The sequence below is a fragment of the Mastigoproctus giganteus genome, chromosome 12 (assembly GCF_048544385.1).
Source record: "Mastigoproctus giganteus isolate SK-2022 chromosome 12, ASM4854438v1, whole genome shotgun sequence".
Lineage (NCBI taxonomy): Eukaryota > Metazoa > Arthropoda > Arachnida > Uropygi > Thelyphonidae > Mastigoproctus > Mastigoproctus giganteus.
The window spans coordinates 92187727-92205730 of record NC_143586.1 but is presented as its reverse complement, the minus strand read 5'-3'; the positions used below and the strand labels follow the sequence as shown (position 1 = coordinate 92205730).

Sequence of the window (18004 nt, the reverse complement as noted above, 5' to 3'; positions counted from 1 at the left end):
AGTGTCATTAATAACCCTGACAGCATTCGTATAGTCTGCAAACTTAGACATTAAGCTTGATATAACTTCATCAATATCATTAATAAATACAGAAAAGAAAAATGGACTCAATGCTGAACTCAATGCTATTAGTGGAGTCCCTGGGGGACTCCACTAATAACATTAGTCCACAAAGAGCAGTGTTCATTATCACTCTATCTTCTCCCATTCAACCATCCCTTTACCCATAGCAGCATTTTGCCCTTAATGCCACACTGCTCCAATTTGTACAGTAGTGTTCCATGTGCAACAGTATCATAAGCTTTCCTAAGATCCAAGTATATGATATCAAAATTATTTTTTGCATCCAATTCCTTTGTGACCACATCATAGTATCCAATCAAATTTGTCAGACAAGGCTTCCCCTTAACAAACCCATGCTGTGTCCAAACTATAACCGAAGTGTTGTCTAGATCAGGGGTGGCTAACGAGTCGATCGCGGATTTAATTTCAGTCGATCATGACGAATTTTAAATATTCAGTCATCCCTCAATTTGTGCACCTTGCGCAATGAAATTTTTGAGATGGTAGATCACGGTGCATTTTGAAGGAAAAAAGTAGATGGCATCACAAATTAAGTTGGCCACTCCTGGTCTAGATGATCCTGCAGTGCTTCTTTAACCAGTGCTCTCATTAATTTCCCCGGAACAGAACTTAAACTAACAGATATGTAATTAATTTTGTCATCCTTTGATCCTCCTTTGTGAATTGGGGTCACATTTGCACATCTCCAGTCCATGGGTACCTCCCCTGAGTCCAAGGAAGCTCTCATAATTATGGCTAAGGGTTTGCTTACTTCCTTTGCTGCCTTCTTTAGTATAACTGAATAGATCCCATCCACCCCAGGTTCCCTTTTTTATGTTCATCTTCAACAATTTCTCCTCCACTTTGCTCTCAGTTATTAAAAAATCATTTAACTCACTATCATAGTTCAATACACATCTGGTATTCCCCTCCCTGAATAACTCCTCATGGGTGAACGTAGATGCAAAACAGTCATTCAGTTTGTTAGCTACCTGAGTAGGATCAACAACAGTTGAACCATCGATATCAAGTAGACCAATCTTATTCATCCCCTTTCTTCTAGAGTTTACGTCAGTAAACTCTAGAAGGAAGAAACAGAACTCTTTCCTGTTTTTCTTTGCATCCTTTGCCAAAGATTTCTCGTAATCTGCCTTTGCCTACCTAATCTCCTTTGTGACTTGATTACTGACCAGCTTATATCTTCCATAGGTCTCTGTGTCACCTGTTGATTTATATGTACCCCATGCATTTTTCTTCTCTGCCACATGTCTCATTAGTTCATCTGACATCCATTTAAGCCTAAACCTTGAACAATATTTCTTAGTTGGTATGTAAAGCCTAGTAGCTTCCAAGATTAATTCTTTGAATGCTTCCCATTTATAATTTGCTGTTGGTAAAATCATCATCTGGTCCCACTGTATAGACTTTAAAAACTGTCTCAGACCTCCGTAGTCACCTTTATGAAAGCAAAAACCCTTCCCTTTACCTCTGATGGTAGTTACCGCTTTGAGTAAATCCCACATCGGTACACTGTGATTACTGCCACCTAGTGGCTCCTTTATCTGCAGATTCTTAATGCATGAAGAATCACTACTGATAATCAAATCAAGAGTATTACTCTATCTGGTTGCTTCCCGAACATGCTGCTGTAGAAAACAATCATCCAATAAATCCACAAAAGGTTTGTTAGTGTGCAATTGACCAACTCACAAGTTCCAGTGAATATCTAGGAAATTAAAATCCCACATTATCAGACAATCTGATTTACTGGCCCACTCTATTTCTCTGTACAGCTGTTCATTATACTCATCAGAGTCATTAGGCACACTCCTACTCTAAATTTTGCTTTTCCAGTGCATATGTCACACCAAACTGACTAATGTATATTTTTGTCTAGTTTAGCCATTAGCAGTTTTTGCTATGCTGAGTGTGCTGTTGTTTACAAAAATTAACTTTGTAACTAATGTAACACACTTGACAAACAGTAGTCATATTCCTCTTCAGAGGTAGCTGTTTGTTATTAGCATTCCACTGATATATTCTTTAGTTGCATCTCTAGCTGAGAGTTGAAACTGGGTGTCTAGATGAGTCCAGTTGTTTACAAAAATTATTCTGCAACTGAATACTCAATATATCAAAGCAAATGTACAACCAATTTTAAGCTAATTTCCCCTTTTAGAAATATAGTAGTAGGATGTACAGTAGATACAAGTATATACAGTATTCACTTTTTCTAATATGAAATTCCTAGTTCTTTGAATACACTACTTTTTTTTCATAATTCGTTTTGGGGAACATGATCATCTTCTTCTCTGTGTGCCATCTCTTAACAGAGGTTGGCGACCACCATGGCAAATGTCTCTCTGTCTCTGGTAGCTCTGAACAGCTGCTCGGTGTTCAGTCCTGTCCAATTCTTGATGTTATCAAGCCATGATGTACATTTTCTCCCAGGCTTTATTCTTCCTTCCATTCTCCCCTCAATAATTAGCTGTGGAATTGCATATATGTTGTTCCTAATCAGGTGTCCAAGATATGCCATTTTTCTTTTCTTTAGAATCATACCCATGGTATATCCGAAACCACAGTATGAAGAGGCACATTATATCAAGGTTGCACTGTAATTATTTTGTACAGTGCAATCAGGTCTCATCTCCAGTGGATTCTATTTGTTGCCAAAATTGAAGGAATACCTTGAGGACAAAAATTTTACAGATATCAAGATGTGATGTATCCTGTAAATGCCTGACTAGATAATCACACAGATTCTTCTAATGTTAATACTGCTATTGATAAAATGATGCAAGTGAAAAACTTAGAGAGACATAAGTATAACCTAACATTTCCAAATGTATCACCTCAGGTGGCTGGTTTCCATATTTAAGAATTACAGAACAGGAGTACCCTACTTACAAAACCTACTTTACCTACTACTTTATATAATCAACTAATTGCTGATTTAACCCTACTGACAAAATTACTCTATATTAACATTAACAACAAAATATTATTTTCTGTTCTGGCAACCTCTCTGTACTGCTCACAAGCAAAACATTATATAGGATTGTACTATTACCCATAAAAATCTCTTTAATCTCAACTATCTTAAGTTTGTTGGTTCTGAAATAATAAGATAAAATATTTATTGTTACCCAAATAAAGGACCTTTTATTTATTAATACTGTGCATTAGTTACCATTTTTCAGTCCAGCTGAATAACTTATCTAGATGTAGTCAAAGAAGTACAGTGGCAGACAAAAAAAAACTGCATCACTTGTGAATTTTGCAAATAATGTGTTTTGCACTGCATTGTGGGTTGCAGAAATATTCAAAATGCATTTGTTAAATGGGATATATATATCTCTGTGAATAAAATCCAATAGAAAGACTCCACCTGATATACCTAATTGCCATAAATACCTCCCAAAGGGTAAAATGTGTAATTAATGGAAATATGAGAAATCATTCAAATGGCAATCATGACAACCAAACATACATTTTATTGCATTTACGTGTACAAACTGAAATGACAAGTTAACATAATAGCATTATGTACTGTAAATCAGCAAAATAAGTCCTCAATATTTTGTTGTTCCTCCTCGAGCTGCAATTACGACCTTGCAACAATCTGAAATAGAGTTAATCAACTTTTGGATATACGGTTGCCCAATTTCATGGTACCACACCCTTACAATGCTCTCCTGCAGCTGAATCTTACTTGTTGGCTTCTTCTGAGCAATTTCAGACAACATTATGTACCAGCAATTTTCAATAGGGTTCAAATCTGGGGAGTTGCCGGGCCAGTCCAACACTGTAATGCCAGCATTTCTGAGGTATGGCCGCACCTTAAGGGAGAAAAACAAGGGAAAACATTGGTGTAAGTGTGTTTTAAGCCTTGAGACAAGAAGACAAACTCATCATTAAATTTAAATAGCATAAAACTTACCAATTTTGCTGTGTGGCAAGGTGCTGAGTCCTGTTGAAAAATGCAGTTTTGGACGTCTATGTGGTGATCCCTAATAATGGGTTTCAGGCACTCCTCCAAGACAGCAGTGTAGGTTTCTGCATTCATCGTTCCGTTAATAAACTTAATTCACCCCACCCCTTTGTTGTTATGCATCCCCAGACCATCTGACCGGAGGGGAACTTTACAGTCGGTGTTATGCAGTCAGGATGGCATGCCTCCGATTTTCGTCTTCTGACATATAGCCTCCCATCCGAGCCATGCAGGTTGAATTTTGATTCGTTAGAAAAGATGACAGTGTCCCATTGCTCTTTTGTCCATGAAACATGCGTTTTAGCCCAAGCAAGTTGCTTCTTCCTCATTTGTTGGGTCCACAAAGGCTTCTTCTTGGGCCGATAGGCATGCAGACCACATTCCAAAAGCCGTTTTTTGATAGTTCGTACACTTATTTCAACATCAGAGGCCATCTCAAAGTCCAGTTTTAGATCGGGAGCACTAGCATGCCGATAACGAAGGCATAGCCATTTCAAATATCGATCACTCAATATATCTTGTTGCACCTTTTCATCCTAAAAGTGCAATCATAATTCTTAATTAACTTTAAAGGATTGTTCCCTGTATCCATTTTGATTTTATTTATCACTATATGGAGCAACTATAGAACCTTAATGTTTCCAGTAGTATGTGCTTTAATTCCACCTTGGGTATTAACAAAAAAGCTAGAACGGAATGAAGTTTTAATTTCATAATTCTAAATCTCTGTTCAAAACTTTAATTTACTTGGAATTTTACTAAGACAAATAATATTTTATTCATGAACACTAATTATTGAAGAAACATTTTGTTTAAACAACATTATTTCCTAAGTTTAGATTAATATTCTTTAGAGTAGTCTTTAAAGAATATTAATCTAAAATTTCTTATAAAGCAGGTTTTTAATGAGCCATTATTGATGTAAACAGTAATAGCATGCTTTGTGTGTGTGTGCGCGCACGTGTGTGTGTGTGTGTGTGTGTGCGCGCACGTGTGTGTGTGTGTGTGTGTGTGTAAACATAAGGTGTACATAAAAAAAAAATTGAAAAGATTTTGTTTATAAATGGAGTAAAGACTAATTAATATTGGAGTAAGATGTTAATATTTTAACTGTATTATAGTTAAGCTTTTGATATGTTAGTCAAGAATTTTCAGATTGTACTTCATGGAGTACTTCAAATATAAGTACTCCATGGAACTTATATTTGTGAAAGTATTTAGTTATTTCTAATGATTATTCTATTTATGAATAGAATCTGAACACTAACATACTGCTGGTTTATATATGCCAATTGTCAACCCTTTGCATTCCAATGTGTCACAACCACCATGACATCATAAAATTCCACTTCCAGTCTGATATCAGAGCCATCAGAATTTCCAATTATGGAATTTGTTTTCTTGCTGTGCTGGTGCAATAATTATACTATCTATTTACTTTTCATATAAACAATCTGAAACGCTAAATCGATATTTATATTCAATTAATGGCAGGCAGGTGACAATTTTTTGTAGTCCTCATAATACTTTAGGAAATTACACGTAATTCAAAAAATTTTACAGGAAATAGACCATCTCTTTTCACATGTGCAGTACTGTATATGAATTAATAGAGTTTGTACGTATATTCAGTGGTGAACTATAGTGGGCTCACGAGAACCCATTGTTATTTTTTTGAAAATTTGCGAGCCCATTGTTGAAACGATCATTCATTTTCCAAATTAAATCCTGAATTCAATTATTGAATATCCAGAGCCAGAAGTATGGTGGGGCGAATGGGAGCTCTAGCCCCAGACGCAGCATTTTAAGGGCACACTCGACAAGTTATTTTAAAATTACTTCATTTTTGATTTAATTACAGTCGGACCTCTGTTTAACAAACTTCTTTATAGTGAATCTTTTTGAATTTCTCTCGGTGCAATAACTTTCTTCATTCTATGGAAATTATTTTATATTTAAAATAATTTCCATAGAATGAAGAAAATTTCCATATAACGAACGGATTACAAGAGACAACTTTGTATGCATTGTTTCCACCTCTGGCCTTTAGACAATTAGAAAGTGTGAATTAAGGGTTAAACCTATGCAGCCACCTATCCCACATACCAAGAAATCGCACCAGTCAAGTCAAAAGATTAAGGCATATTCCCGACATGGATAATAGCCTCTGGTCAACCTGTGTTATGGTTCCCCTTTACTCTGGCAAGCAGTCATCTGTTTTTCAGAGAGATGAGTGATCCATGCCTTTCAGTAAATTTCTCCTGTCTATTCCAAATTCAGCTACCTGTTTTTTTTCAGTATTCAAAGAACTAGTGACAATAGCAACATGGGGGGATGAGGCAACTAAGATATTAAATAAACTTTCTGAAGATGAAATGTTGGCAGATTTTGAAACTGCATCAAGGCCTTCACTGTGAAAAAAAATGTTCCAAAATATAATGGCATACAGGCAATAATAATAATAACAATACATAAAAAAAAACAAAAAAAACTGTATGCATTATATCACCGAGCTCCAAGAAACCAGCACAATTTAAGGATGACTGCTAAAGAACTTGATGTGAAAATTAAAAAGATCAGTCGTGTGTTTGGGCCATGATGGGCAGCTTGTAGCTTGAATGGTAATTGTGGTTTAGAGGAATTATCCCACTTTGTGCAAACATTTTGAATTAGGAGTTAAATATTTGGGATTATAAAACCAACTTTTAAATCTGAAATTTCTTAACAATTTAGCACTAATGATCGACATCCTACAGGAGCTCTCTTACCTTTCAGAAGCTTTACAAAGTTGCAGCATCACTATATAAAAGCAGATAAATGAATTATTCAAACTATCAATGCTGTTGCTAATGTGAAAAATTCTGAAGGAAATTATGAAGCTAAAATGGAGAGCATGTTGAAGTCAAAAGAATTTGAAGAAATCTAAATCAAAAGTAAGAACACATTTAAAAAATTACCTTGTGACAAGTTATTAAACTCGCATTGTTTTATCCTTAAAGGATAGGGTATTAATGCAACTAATTTTAAATTAAATAAAGAAAATAATGATATCATTGACAATGAGGAATTGAAAGAAATTTTAAACGTATGCTACCAGGAAATTTGGGATATAGAAGAACTTTTGTCTCCATGGCAAGAGGGTGAAAAATGAATAAGAAATTTAAGTTTTCTAAAAAAAGATTAAATAAAAATTAATTATTTTAGAGATTTTGTCAAAGACAAGTTTATCTTTAAAATCAAGTGAAATTCCATTTTCAATTTAAAAAAAGCCAGAAATATCCTTGAAACCACTGCAATTAGCAGTGCTGAAGCTGAGTGAGCTTTCAGCGTAATGAATAATACTGTAACAATAAAAAGAACATCCTTGTACCATATGGCTAATAATAATAAATCTATATGGAAAACCATTGCTTCAATTTGATCCGAATTGTTATGTCAAATCTTTCCGCCGTAATCAATCATCACTCAGCTATTGAGCAAAGCAGATCGACAAATATTAATAAAGAAGTAAATTCTATATGACAATTTTTATAATAAATTTTTCTTGAATATTTGTGTAATCATTTTTTTCATGTAACTGGTGATTTTTGTGCACCTTTTCTAGAATAGTTTATTTTTTTATGTAATATTTGTTTTTATATTCTAGAATGTTTTGCGATAGTTTTTATGTTAGCATTAGCATTAGTAGAGGCATATGATGCAAGAAAGCAAGCTTATTCAGCATCAGCCAAAAAAAAAAAAAAAAACACACCACTCCCATTTCACCCCTCCGTTCGCTCGAAATAAATTTATTAGGCTCCAGTTGAGCCTTAAATTTGTTTAGGCTATCAACTTCAACAACAAGTGATGGAAGTCGGTTCCACCAACCAACCACCCGCTGGCCAAAGGCAAATTTCCGCACATCTATCCGACATCCGTCGTTCCTCAATTTGAATTTATGCCCTCTGAGCTGATTATTCTGAGCAAGATGCAGAATCCCATTGGCATTGAGCATGCTCAAACCATTCAAAGCCTTATACACCTCTATCAGATCACCTCGCCGGTGCCTAGTCTCCAGACTCTGTAATTTGCAAAACTTAAGCCTTTCTTCGTAAGAGCAACCCTTTGTTCCATTCACTAATCTTGTTGCCCTTCTCTGTACCCGTTCCAGCAGCTCTACATCCTTCTTGAAATGAGGCCTCCAGACCTGTATACAGTACTCAAGATGTGGCCTAACCATTGCCTTATACAAGGGAATAATCACATCCCTATCCCTGCTAGAAAAATTCCTGTATATCATTGACAAGACACCATGAGCTACTCTTGCAGCTCGTCTGCACTGCTCAGAGAACTTCATATCTGCCTGCACAATTACCCCCAGGTCCTTTTCATTCTCCACCACTGTCAGTGTAGTACCGCAGAGTTGATACGTTGCTCTGGGGTTACTGTTTCCCATATGTAGTACTTTACATTTGTCAATGTTAAACTTCATTTGCCACCTCTCAGCCCATTTGTTCAACCTTTCCAGATCCTGTTGCAGCAGCATAGCGTCAGTGGTGTCCTTAACAACCCTGCCAACCTTTGTATCATCTGCAAACTTGGACATTAAACTTGATATCCCATCATCAATATCATTCATAAACACCGAAAACAACAACGGACCCAACACTGAGCCCTGAGGGACTCCACTAATAACATTAGTCTACAACAAGCAGTGTCCATTGATTACCACTCTCTGTCTTCTCCCCCTCAGCCACCCCTTTATCCACAGCAGCAATTTGCCTCCAATGTCACACTGCTCCAATTTGTGTAGCAGTCTTCCATGTGCAACAGTATCAAAAGCCTTTCTAAGATCCAAGTATATAATATCAAAGTTATTCCCTGCATCCAGCTCTTTTGTGACTACATCATAGTATCCAATCAAATTGGTCAGGCAAGACCTGCCCTTAACAAAACCATGCTGCGTCTGAGCTATAACTGAATTCTTGTCTAGATGATCCTGCAGTGCTTCTTTAACCAGTGCCTCCATTAATTTACCTGGAACAGAAGTTAAACTAATAGGTCTATAATTACTTGTGTCAGCCTTTGATCCTCCTTTGTGAATTGGGGTTACATTTGCACATCTCCAGTCTATGGGTACCTCCCCTGAGTCCAAAGAAGCTCTCATAATTATGGCTAGGGGTTTGCTTACTTCCTTTCTGCCTCCTTTAATATAACTGGATAGATCCCATCCACCCCAGGTGCCTTTTTTATGTTTATCCTCAACAATCTCTCCTCCGCTTTCCTCTCAGTTATTACAAAATCATCCAGCTCACTGCCAATGTTTACTTTACCTACATCATTCTCCTTCCTGAATAACTCCTCATGCGTGAATGTAGATGCAAAATACTCGTTTAGATTGTTAGCCACCTGAGCAGGATCCTCAACTGTTGAACCATCAATATCCAGTGGACCAATCTGATTCATCCCTTTCCTTCTTGAGTTTAAATAGGTAAAGAACTCTTTTCTGTTTTTCTTTGCATCCTTTGCCAAGGATTTTTCGTAGTCTGCCTTTGCCTGCCTAATCTCCTTTGTGACTTGGTTACAGACCAACTTATATCTATCATAGGCTTCCATGTCACCCATTAATTTGTATGTATCCCATGCATTTTTCTTCTCTGCCACATGTCTCATTAGTTCATCTGACAACCATTTAGGCCTAAACCTTGAACAATATTTCTTAGTTGGTATGTAAAGCCTGGTAGCCTCCAACATTAGTTCCTTGAATGCTTCCCATTTTGAGTTTGCTGTTGGTAACATCATCAGTTGGTCCCACTGTATAGAATTTAAATACTGTCTCAGACCATCATAGTCGCCTTTACGAAAACAAAAACCCTTCCCTTTACCTCTGATGGTAGTTACCTCCTTGAGTAAATCCCACTTCAACACACTGTGATCACTGCCACCTAGTGGTTCATTTATCTGCAGATTCTTAATGCATGAAGAATCACTACTGATAATCAGATCAAGAAAATTGCTCCCTCTTGTTGCCTCACGAACATGCTGATGTAGAAAACAATCATCCAATAAATCCACAAAAGCCTTGCTAGTGTGCGAGTGACCAAGCCACAAATTCCAGTCAATATCTGGGAAATTAAAATCCCCCATTATAAGACTCTCTGATTTACTGGCCCACTCTATTTCCCTGTACAATATCTTATTATACTCATCAGAGTCATTAGGCCTATAGCACACTCCTACTCTCAATTTTGATTTCCCTATGCTTATGTCACACCAAACTGACTCGAAACTGCCCTGTCCATCGATGTCGACTGGCTTCACTTCCTTGGACTTTATGTGTTTCTTAACTAATAGCATAACCCCTCCTCCCCTCCTGTCCTGTCTATCCTTTCTATACACATTGTATTCCCCAAATTCCAGTTCCGCATTCCTTATATCTGTGTGACACCACGTCTCTGATATCCCAACAATATCTGCCTTTGATGTTTTGAGCAATACCTCAAATTCATCAAATTTATTTACCAAACTCCTAGCATTGGTGTACACGCAGGTATACATGCACTTGTTTCTATACTTGGTTACCCTAACACAACCCATGTGTTTACTTGTACCGCAATGACTTCCAGCAGTCTCTGAAATATCTTGCATCTTGTTTTTCAGGCTTCTGCTCATTTCAATAGAAGCAGAATGTTATTTGTGATATGGAAAATATTTCATGTTATTTTTTATTCACAAAATTAAAATTTTATCATGAAAAAAAAAAAAAATGTATTCGTTATATTTCCCTAGTTTTTAAAAAAAGAAGAAGAAAAAGTCGGTAAAACTGAGAGCCCATTGTTAAAATATTCACAGCTCACCAGTGGGTAAATTTTCCTAAAATGTACAAATTCCTGATTTCACTGACATAGCCAAGCATTGCACTGAGCATATCACACCACTTTTTATTGCTCTTTGTCTTTGATCAGAAGTGGTTTATCTCTTGACCTCTCAGACATTTACGCATACTTCATAGGCTGCACCCCAGACACTTCTTTCTAAGCAGCTGTAGTAAAGTTGTTTTCTGGCTGCACATATACTGGGCACGAAACATAGATATTCCCTCTGCCCTGAAGGAAAAATAATCACTTCTCAACATATCTTCTGACAACAAGTCAGATATACTACACTCCACTGCAGCAACATTAGCATTAGTAGAGGCATACGATACAAAAAAGCAAGTTTATGCAGCATCAGCCAAAAAAAAAAAAAAGAAAGAAAGAAAAGAAACCCTCCCATTTCACCACTCCATTCATTCCAAATGCCTGTCCAGCTCAGCCTTAAATTTATTTAGGCTATCAACTTCCACAACAAAAGATGGAAGTCTGTTCCACCAATCAACCACCTGCTGACTAAAGGCAAATTTCTGCACAACTATTCTACAACTGTCTTTCTTCAATTTGAATCTATGCCCCCTCAGGTTCTTAATCTGAGCAAGAGGAAGAATCCCATCAGCATTCAGCTTGCTCAACCCATTCAAGGCCTTATACACCTCAATCAGATCACCTCGCAGGTGTATTCTCCAGGCACTGCAATTTGTTTGTTCCCCTTTGTTTCCCTTCCATAAATTATGGAATTAAAAGCAATTAAAGGCCAAAGGACAAGAAGAAAAAGACCAACAGAGCACTACTTTATCAAAAGGGAGGAAAAGGCCAAAAAAGCAAAGGGGGAAAAGAAATGATATAGCAACCTTAAATCGCAACAACCACATGGAAGAGCAATGAAAAGCCTCTACCGCAGCATACATTTTCTCCAAACCTGACATCTCAGAAGCAGAATCAGACATGGGGAATATAGGGGAGAATCTCTCGCCAGATATAAATGACTTTCCCCTTTGGAAATACAAAATAAAAACAACTTTAATAACCTGTAAGCTATACCATGTGTTGAGCTAACAAAACTGACAGAGAAATTACTTGTATAATCTCTACTAGTACTAGATATATTCAAGAAATGCTCAAAAGTCCACTGTACAGTCCTTGCCATTTAAGGATCAATCCCTGAACAGATCACATAATAAACAGGAAAAATTACCCAATAAAGCCACTACATCAATAACAGACTTACCCACTCAGGATGCAGTCATCCTCCTTCAAAAAGAATTAGAAGCTTACATTTTCAAAGAAAATAATATTACCAAGTCAGCTACAGAAATGATATTGAGATCATGGTGCAGATTGGAGCAACTGGTAAATGCTCTACTGATAGGAAATGAAAGGCTTAAAGCTAAAGTGGGCTTGCAACAAACCCATATTGATGAATTAAAAGGAACTGTCTCTCATACTCCACTTGTTGCTTGCTCTTATGCTTATGTTTCAAAGAAGCCCTCTAACCTAAACCATACATGCACAGATATGATATTTCATCAGAGCAGACTGCCCCTGTCAAACAGGCTTGACATTCCTACCAAAAACCATCCAGAAAAAGGTACAAAATTGCTTACAGTTAAGAGTTTCTGATATAACAGAAATTTCAACTAGCAGGTAGGTGAAAAACAAAGTACCAGTACTCTGAAAAAAAAAGGACCTAATGGGAATAAAAGTAGTTCATATGATTAGAAACAATGGGATTATCATTAACTTAAACTCCATTGCTTCCTTAAAATCCCTCTCTCTGAAGCAGGGCTGCCAAAAAAACTAAATCTTACAATACTAATATGATACAGACAGCAATTTAAGTAAAGAAGACATTCTGGATATCTGTCATAAAAATTTAAACAACTTTGTTATCATGAGAGAAGAAATAGGAAAAGAAATTAGTTTTCATTTTAAGACAAAAGCAAGATTGAAAAATTTATCAAACTGAGTACTGCAATTATTTCCTCAGATTCATTCCACTAGATCAAATTTACATCGGATGGTCATCCCATAAGATTAAAAATTTCATAGTTTTGAAAGTGTTTTTGTTATCTGATGTTCGATCATGCACCAAACATATCAAACAGGAAGTGCCTACTTGCAGGCGCTGTGCCTGTCAAGGACATATATTCAATGAATATCTTCACAAAGAAGACCCATCCATATGCTCAAATTGCAAATGCAAAAATAAGGATCACAAGTATTCCATCCATAATACTACTTGCCCAGAATAATTATGAGCTTTAGAAACTGTATGCACATGAACTATTCAGTCCGAAATGTAAGGAACCATAAATGACACTTTACCAGAACAACTTCTCTTGATATCTAATGTATGAATACTTCAGTTAAATGCTTAACAGGCAAGACTGGTGGCCAATGAGGTTTGTCATTTAGTAGATGTATAACCCTTTGATATAATGTGCCTACAGGAGCCATTTCATTCCCATAATAAATTCATGGGATACCCCATGACCATAATAATTCAACTCAATTGTGAAAATCTGTAATAATTAAATTAATAATTAAAGTCTGTAATAATTAAAATTTTGATATAGTCAGAGTTTCCAGTCTTTGTACACAATTTGTTTCCCTGTACTGCCTTGCCATCTACAGATAATGCTGCTCATCTTCATTACAGAGAATTGTTACTTCATGCTATTAATCCAGAGCCTGTATCAATTTTAATGGATGCAAATTCTAAATCTTCTCTATGGGGTACAGCAAATCCACAGATGCAAGATGCCTTTCAAAAGATCTCATTTTCCTGAACATTGTTAACCTTCCAGGACAGCCTTATACCTTTTCCAACTCCTTAGATCAATCAAATATAGACATTGCATTGATAACTAACAATCTACTCTCATTTATTCATAGCTGGGAGGTAATCACTGACCTAACTACATCTGACTGTAAGGGTCATCTCTTCCCTGTTAGAAACAGCTAAAGTTTCAATGCAACCACCAAAGGACTCAAGGTCCTTTGGTGGTCCTCATAACTATGACCCTTTGTAAAATTTACTGGAACTGTGAAAAATTTATAATCCAGGGTTTTCCTTCATATGATTTTAAAGCTTGTTCTCATTATAATCCTGAGGAATTAGTACTTCTCATTCAAACAATAGTTCGGAAAGGCATTTCCAGATCAACAAGGAAGTTCTTGCCCACCGAAATCACAATACGAAACAACACAGGAACTCACAATACTAAGCTCATCATGCTAGATAAATGTTTCAAAAAATTCAAAGAAACAACCATATCTTACCAACAGAACTCTCAAGACTACACCAGGAATTTAAAAATACTAAGAAACTAAATGTCAAATCAATTCAAAAAAGTAAGTTGGAATCCTGGCAAATTTCATAAAAACTGCTGTATAACAAATATCTGTGGATTTTGATTTAAAAAATTTGCACAAACAAAATAAATCCAGGAGATATCCTTAATACAGTTATTACAAATACTGAAGACTCTTTAAAATATAAAAATACTGTCAATAAAATTCTAGACAGACTCTTCCCACGGGACAATCCAACTTTTGACTCTTGTCTGCAGGCTGAAATCAAAAGTTTAAATGAATCCTATTTCACTTCCACTTCAATATTACCTTTCTCATTAGAATTAAATCTGCAGCTAATTCAATGAAAAAGGACGAATGTCCTGGACTAGACCTACTGGAATGTACTTTTCTTAAATGTTTCTATGAGAAACGACCAAATCACATGATTTTTCTCTTTAATAAATACCTAGAATTAAGTACCCCTTTCCTGTTCTTCGCTAAAAATATTGCCAAAAACCAGGAAAACCTCAACATTGCAAATTGCAGCACCTGGAGAGTAGGCTTGTTGTTGTTGTTATTTGGTTTTAAGGAGCATTAGCAACTAAGGCCATACTGCTCCGGAGATATGCAGTGGTCACGGGCTAGAACCCCGGTCTAATCAAAAGTGTGTGCTACGCACTGCTGCTCCTGCCCACCTGGCTACAGAGGTGCCGGAGAGTAGGCACCTGCGAGGTGATCTGATTGAGGTGTATAAGGCCTTGAATGAATTGAGTAAGCTGAACTGATGGGATTCTTCCTCTTGCTCAGACTAAGAACCTGATGGGGCACAGTTTCAAATTGAGGAAAGATAGTTATAGAATAGATGTGCAGAAATTTGCCTTTAGCCAGTAGGTAGTTGATTGGTGGAACAGACTTCCATCTTTTGTTGTGGAAGCTGATAGTCTAAATAAATTTAAGACTGAGGAGCTGGACAGGCATTTGGAACAAATGGAGGGGTGAAATGGGAGGGGGTTTTATTTGGCTGATACTGCATAAGCTTGCTTCCTTGAATCGTATACCTCTACTAATGCTAATGTACACCTTCTGCCATCTCTCATATTGTGGGATTATCTTCAAACTGGATTGTCATGTCTGCAATACCAGGGTACCCATCCACCCACCGATGAAAGGCCAACAAGCCTTGAAACAGTGCCATCTGGGTGGTGGGTGGTGATGCCCATCACCCAGATGGCAAGTAACAACAGTCTTCTCTTTTAGTGAAGTGTTACTTATTCGAGGTAGTGCAATACATGGCAACTCGTTGTGAAGGAAAAGCACAATATGAGATACAGATAAAATGATGCCCTTCAAACTACTAACGTAGTTTTTTGTTTAAGAGTTTTCTATGGTGTGTTTACACCAATATTATATAGATTATTATACTCTTAAAGATATGTCTTGTTGCATTTAATTTTACTTAAATATTATCATGTACACCTTCTGGCATCTCTCATATTGTGGGATTATCTTCACAACTGGATTGTCGTGTCTGCAATACCAGGGTGCCTGCCGGCCCATCGATGAAAGGCCAACAAACTTTGAAATGGTCACCAGGGGAGCCTGATATTTACGGAGTTTCTGAGAATAGGTAACAACAACAGTTTTCTCTACTGGGGAAGAAGAGTTGCCTATTCAAAGAATTTATGAGTTTTTGAGTGGTGTGAGTTGAAGGAGTTCCTGTCCCTTTCATTCTTTTACACCTTTCTTTCTTTTCTTCTTCCACTCCTACTATAACTTTCACTCTACTTTTTGCTTTTCTAAGTCTAATAGGGACAAGTGGATAGTAGAGTTATTATCCCACACATATACAAACAAGTCTTGAAACAGTGCCATCTGGGTGGTGGCACCCACTGAGAATAAGTAACAATAGTCTTCTCTTTTAGTGAAGTGTTACTTATTCAAGGTAGTGTAATACATGCCAACTCGAGAAGGAAGAGCACAATATGAGGTACAGATAAAATGATGCCCTTCAAACTACTAATGTAGTTTTTTATTTAAGAGTTTTCTATGGTGTGCTTACAACCAATATTATATAAATTATAAAATACTGTAATAGTAGAATTAGATTAAATACTCAAACTTTTCTTTGTTCTTTTGTTGATTTATGAACTATCAAAACAACGTCCTTTTAAATATAACAATCATTTTTTAATTGCCCTGGAGGATTGATATAAAGAGCTTCGACTATATGACAAATTGTTTGCTGCAGTCACTTCTTAAGTTGTTATAGTGTGCCTGTCCTCATGAATAACTTTATTTATGAGGACAGGCACAATTGATTGACAAATTTAAATATTTGTCAATCAATTGATCAATATCAATTAATTGCCAAGCTTCAGACTTCAAGTACACAAAGTAACACAAACAGTAATACAAGTAACAACAGTAATGCAGCTTCGGTTGAAATAAAAATAAATACATAAATATAAATTCCAACTACAAATAGATGGGAACCATAACAAGAAGGAATGGAATATGCTCTGATCCTTGAAGTTTGTTACAGACATTCTTCCACTGATGAAAACTAGGCTTGCTAACTGGGAGTCTGAAAATGTTGACTGAGCTGATATTTAGATCGTATTTGTGAGTAAAATGGATTGAATTTCAGTAAAGCCCAGCTGTTCTGTGATAACTAAATCCTCTGCTTGCATCTTCACGATGATGGAACTGTTAAAATACTGAGTATATTCCCATATGCAAGATCAAAAAGACTGCACCAACTGTAGTGGAAGCAACAGTGAAGATTATGAAGATTATGTGAATACAAAATTTTTGTACACAATTTCTGTAATTGTAATGTAAGACTGACTTACATAACCATTACAAAACTGATTGGGATTGAAGAATTAATTGAAGAATACCAGATGGAGAACTGCTTATTAATGTTCAACAAATTTTGTGAGAAAGTGGTTGATTGTGCTATTAACAGCTAAAAGACCAAAATGAAGGGATGGAGATAAGGAAAACATGGTTAAACTACAAAAATTGTAGAATGTAATTATTTTACAATCTGATTAACATGGCATAAAATATAATGTAATCTATTAAACAATAAAAACGTTTTTTCCAACAACTTCTTGAGAAGTTAATATAAGTTGATATAACATTGCTGATATAGCATTTTTCACTCAGAATGATCTCTGCAATCATCTTCTCAAGTTTTGGCTTAAATTCCCAGGACACCCTGTATATTATAAATTTGACTTTTTAAGTTACTTCTGAGATGATATTTCTTGAAAACTTTACCTGTTGTTATGCTCACAGAATCAGTGTGACCAGACATAGCACCTAACCTGCAACAGTAAAATTATTTTAGAATTATGATTTTGGCAAACTATGAGGGCTGTTTAATAAAGAATGATCAAATTTTTTTTTCACAACATACCTTTATTAATCATTCATATTCCAATAGTCCTTTCCAAAGCAGTCCCCATTTGATCAAATGCACTTCTCCAAAGTTTCAGCCGTTCTTCAAATACATGGTGGAAGCCATTTTTTGACATGCATTTGAGAATTGCCTCCAATGTCTTTACAACTTTTACTGATGATAACTGGAAACTTTTTCCTTGCAGTTCCTTTAACTTTGGAAATAAAAAAAAAATAAAATAAAAAAAAAAGTGCAAAGTCACAGGAAAGGAAGAACACATTTGATATTAATGCTGGCTAAGTACATGACAACAGTATGAGCAGTGTGAAGTCTCACATTTTTGTGATACAGCATCCACCCACCTGAAGGCAGTGGTCATTTGCAAAGGTC

General features: G+C 36.2%; 1 protein-coding gene across 1 annotated transcript in view; it reads right to left on the bottom strand.

The window, feature by feature from the left end:
* LOC150077276 (protein saal1-like) overlaps window positions 1-18004 on the bottom strand; it is a 242943-nt gene that overhangs the window by 202482 nt on the left and 22457 nt on the right. The window contains exon 3 of the mRNA XM_090385838.1: window positions 17494-17540. Coding sequence (XP_090241964.1) covers window positions 17494-17540 — 47 coding nt within the window. The remainder of the gene's footprint in view (window positions 1-17493; window positions 17541-18004) is intronic.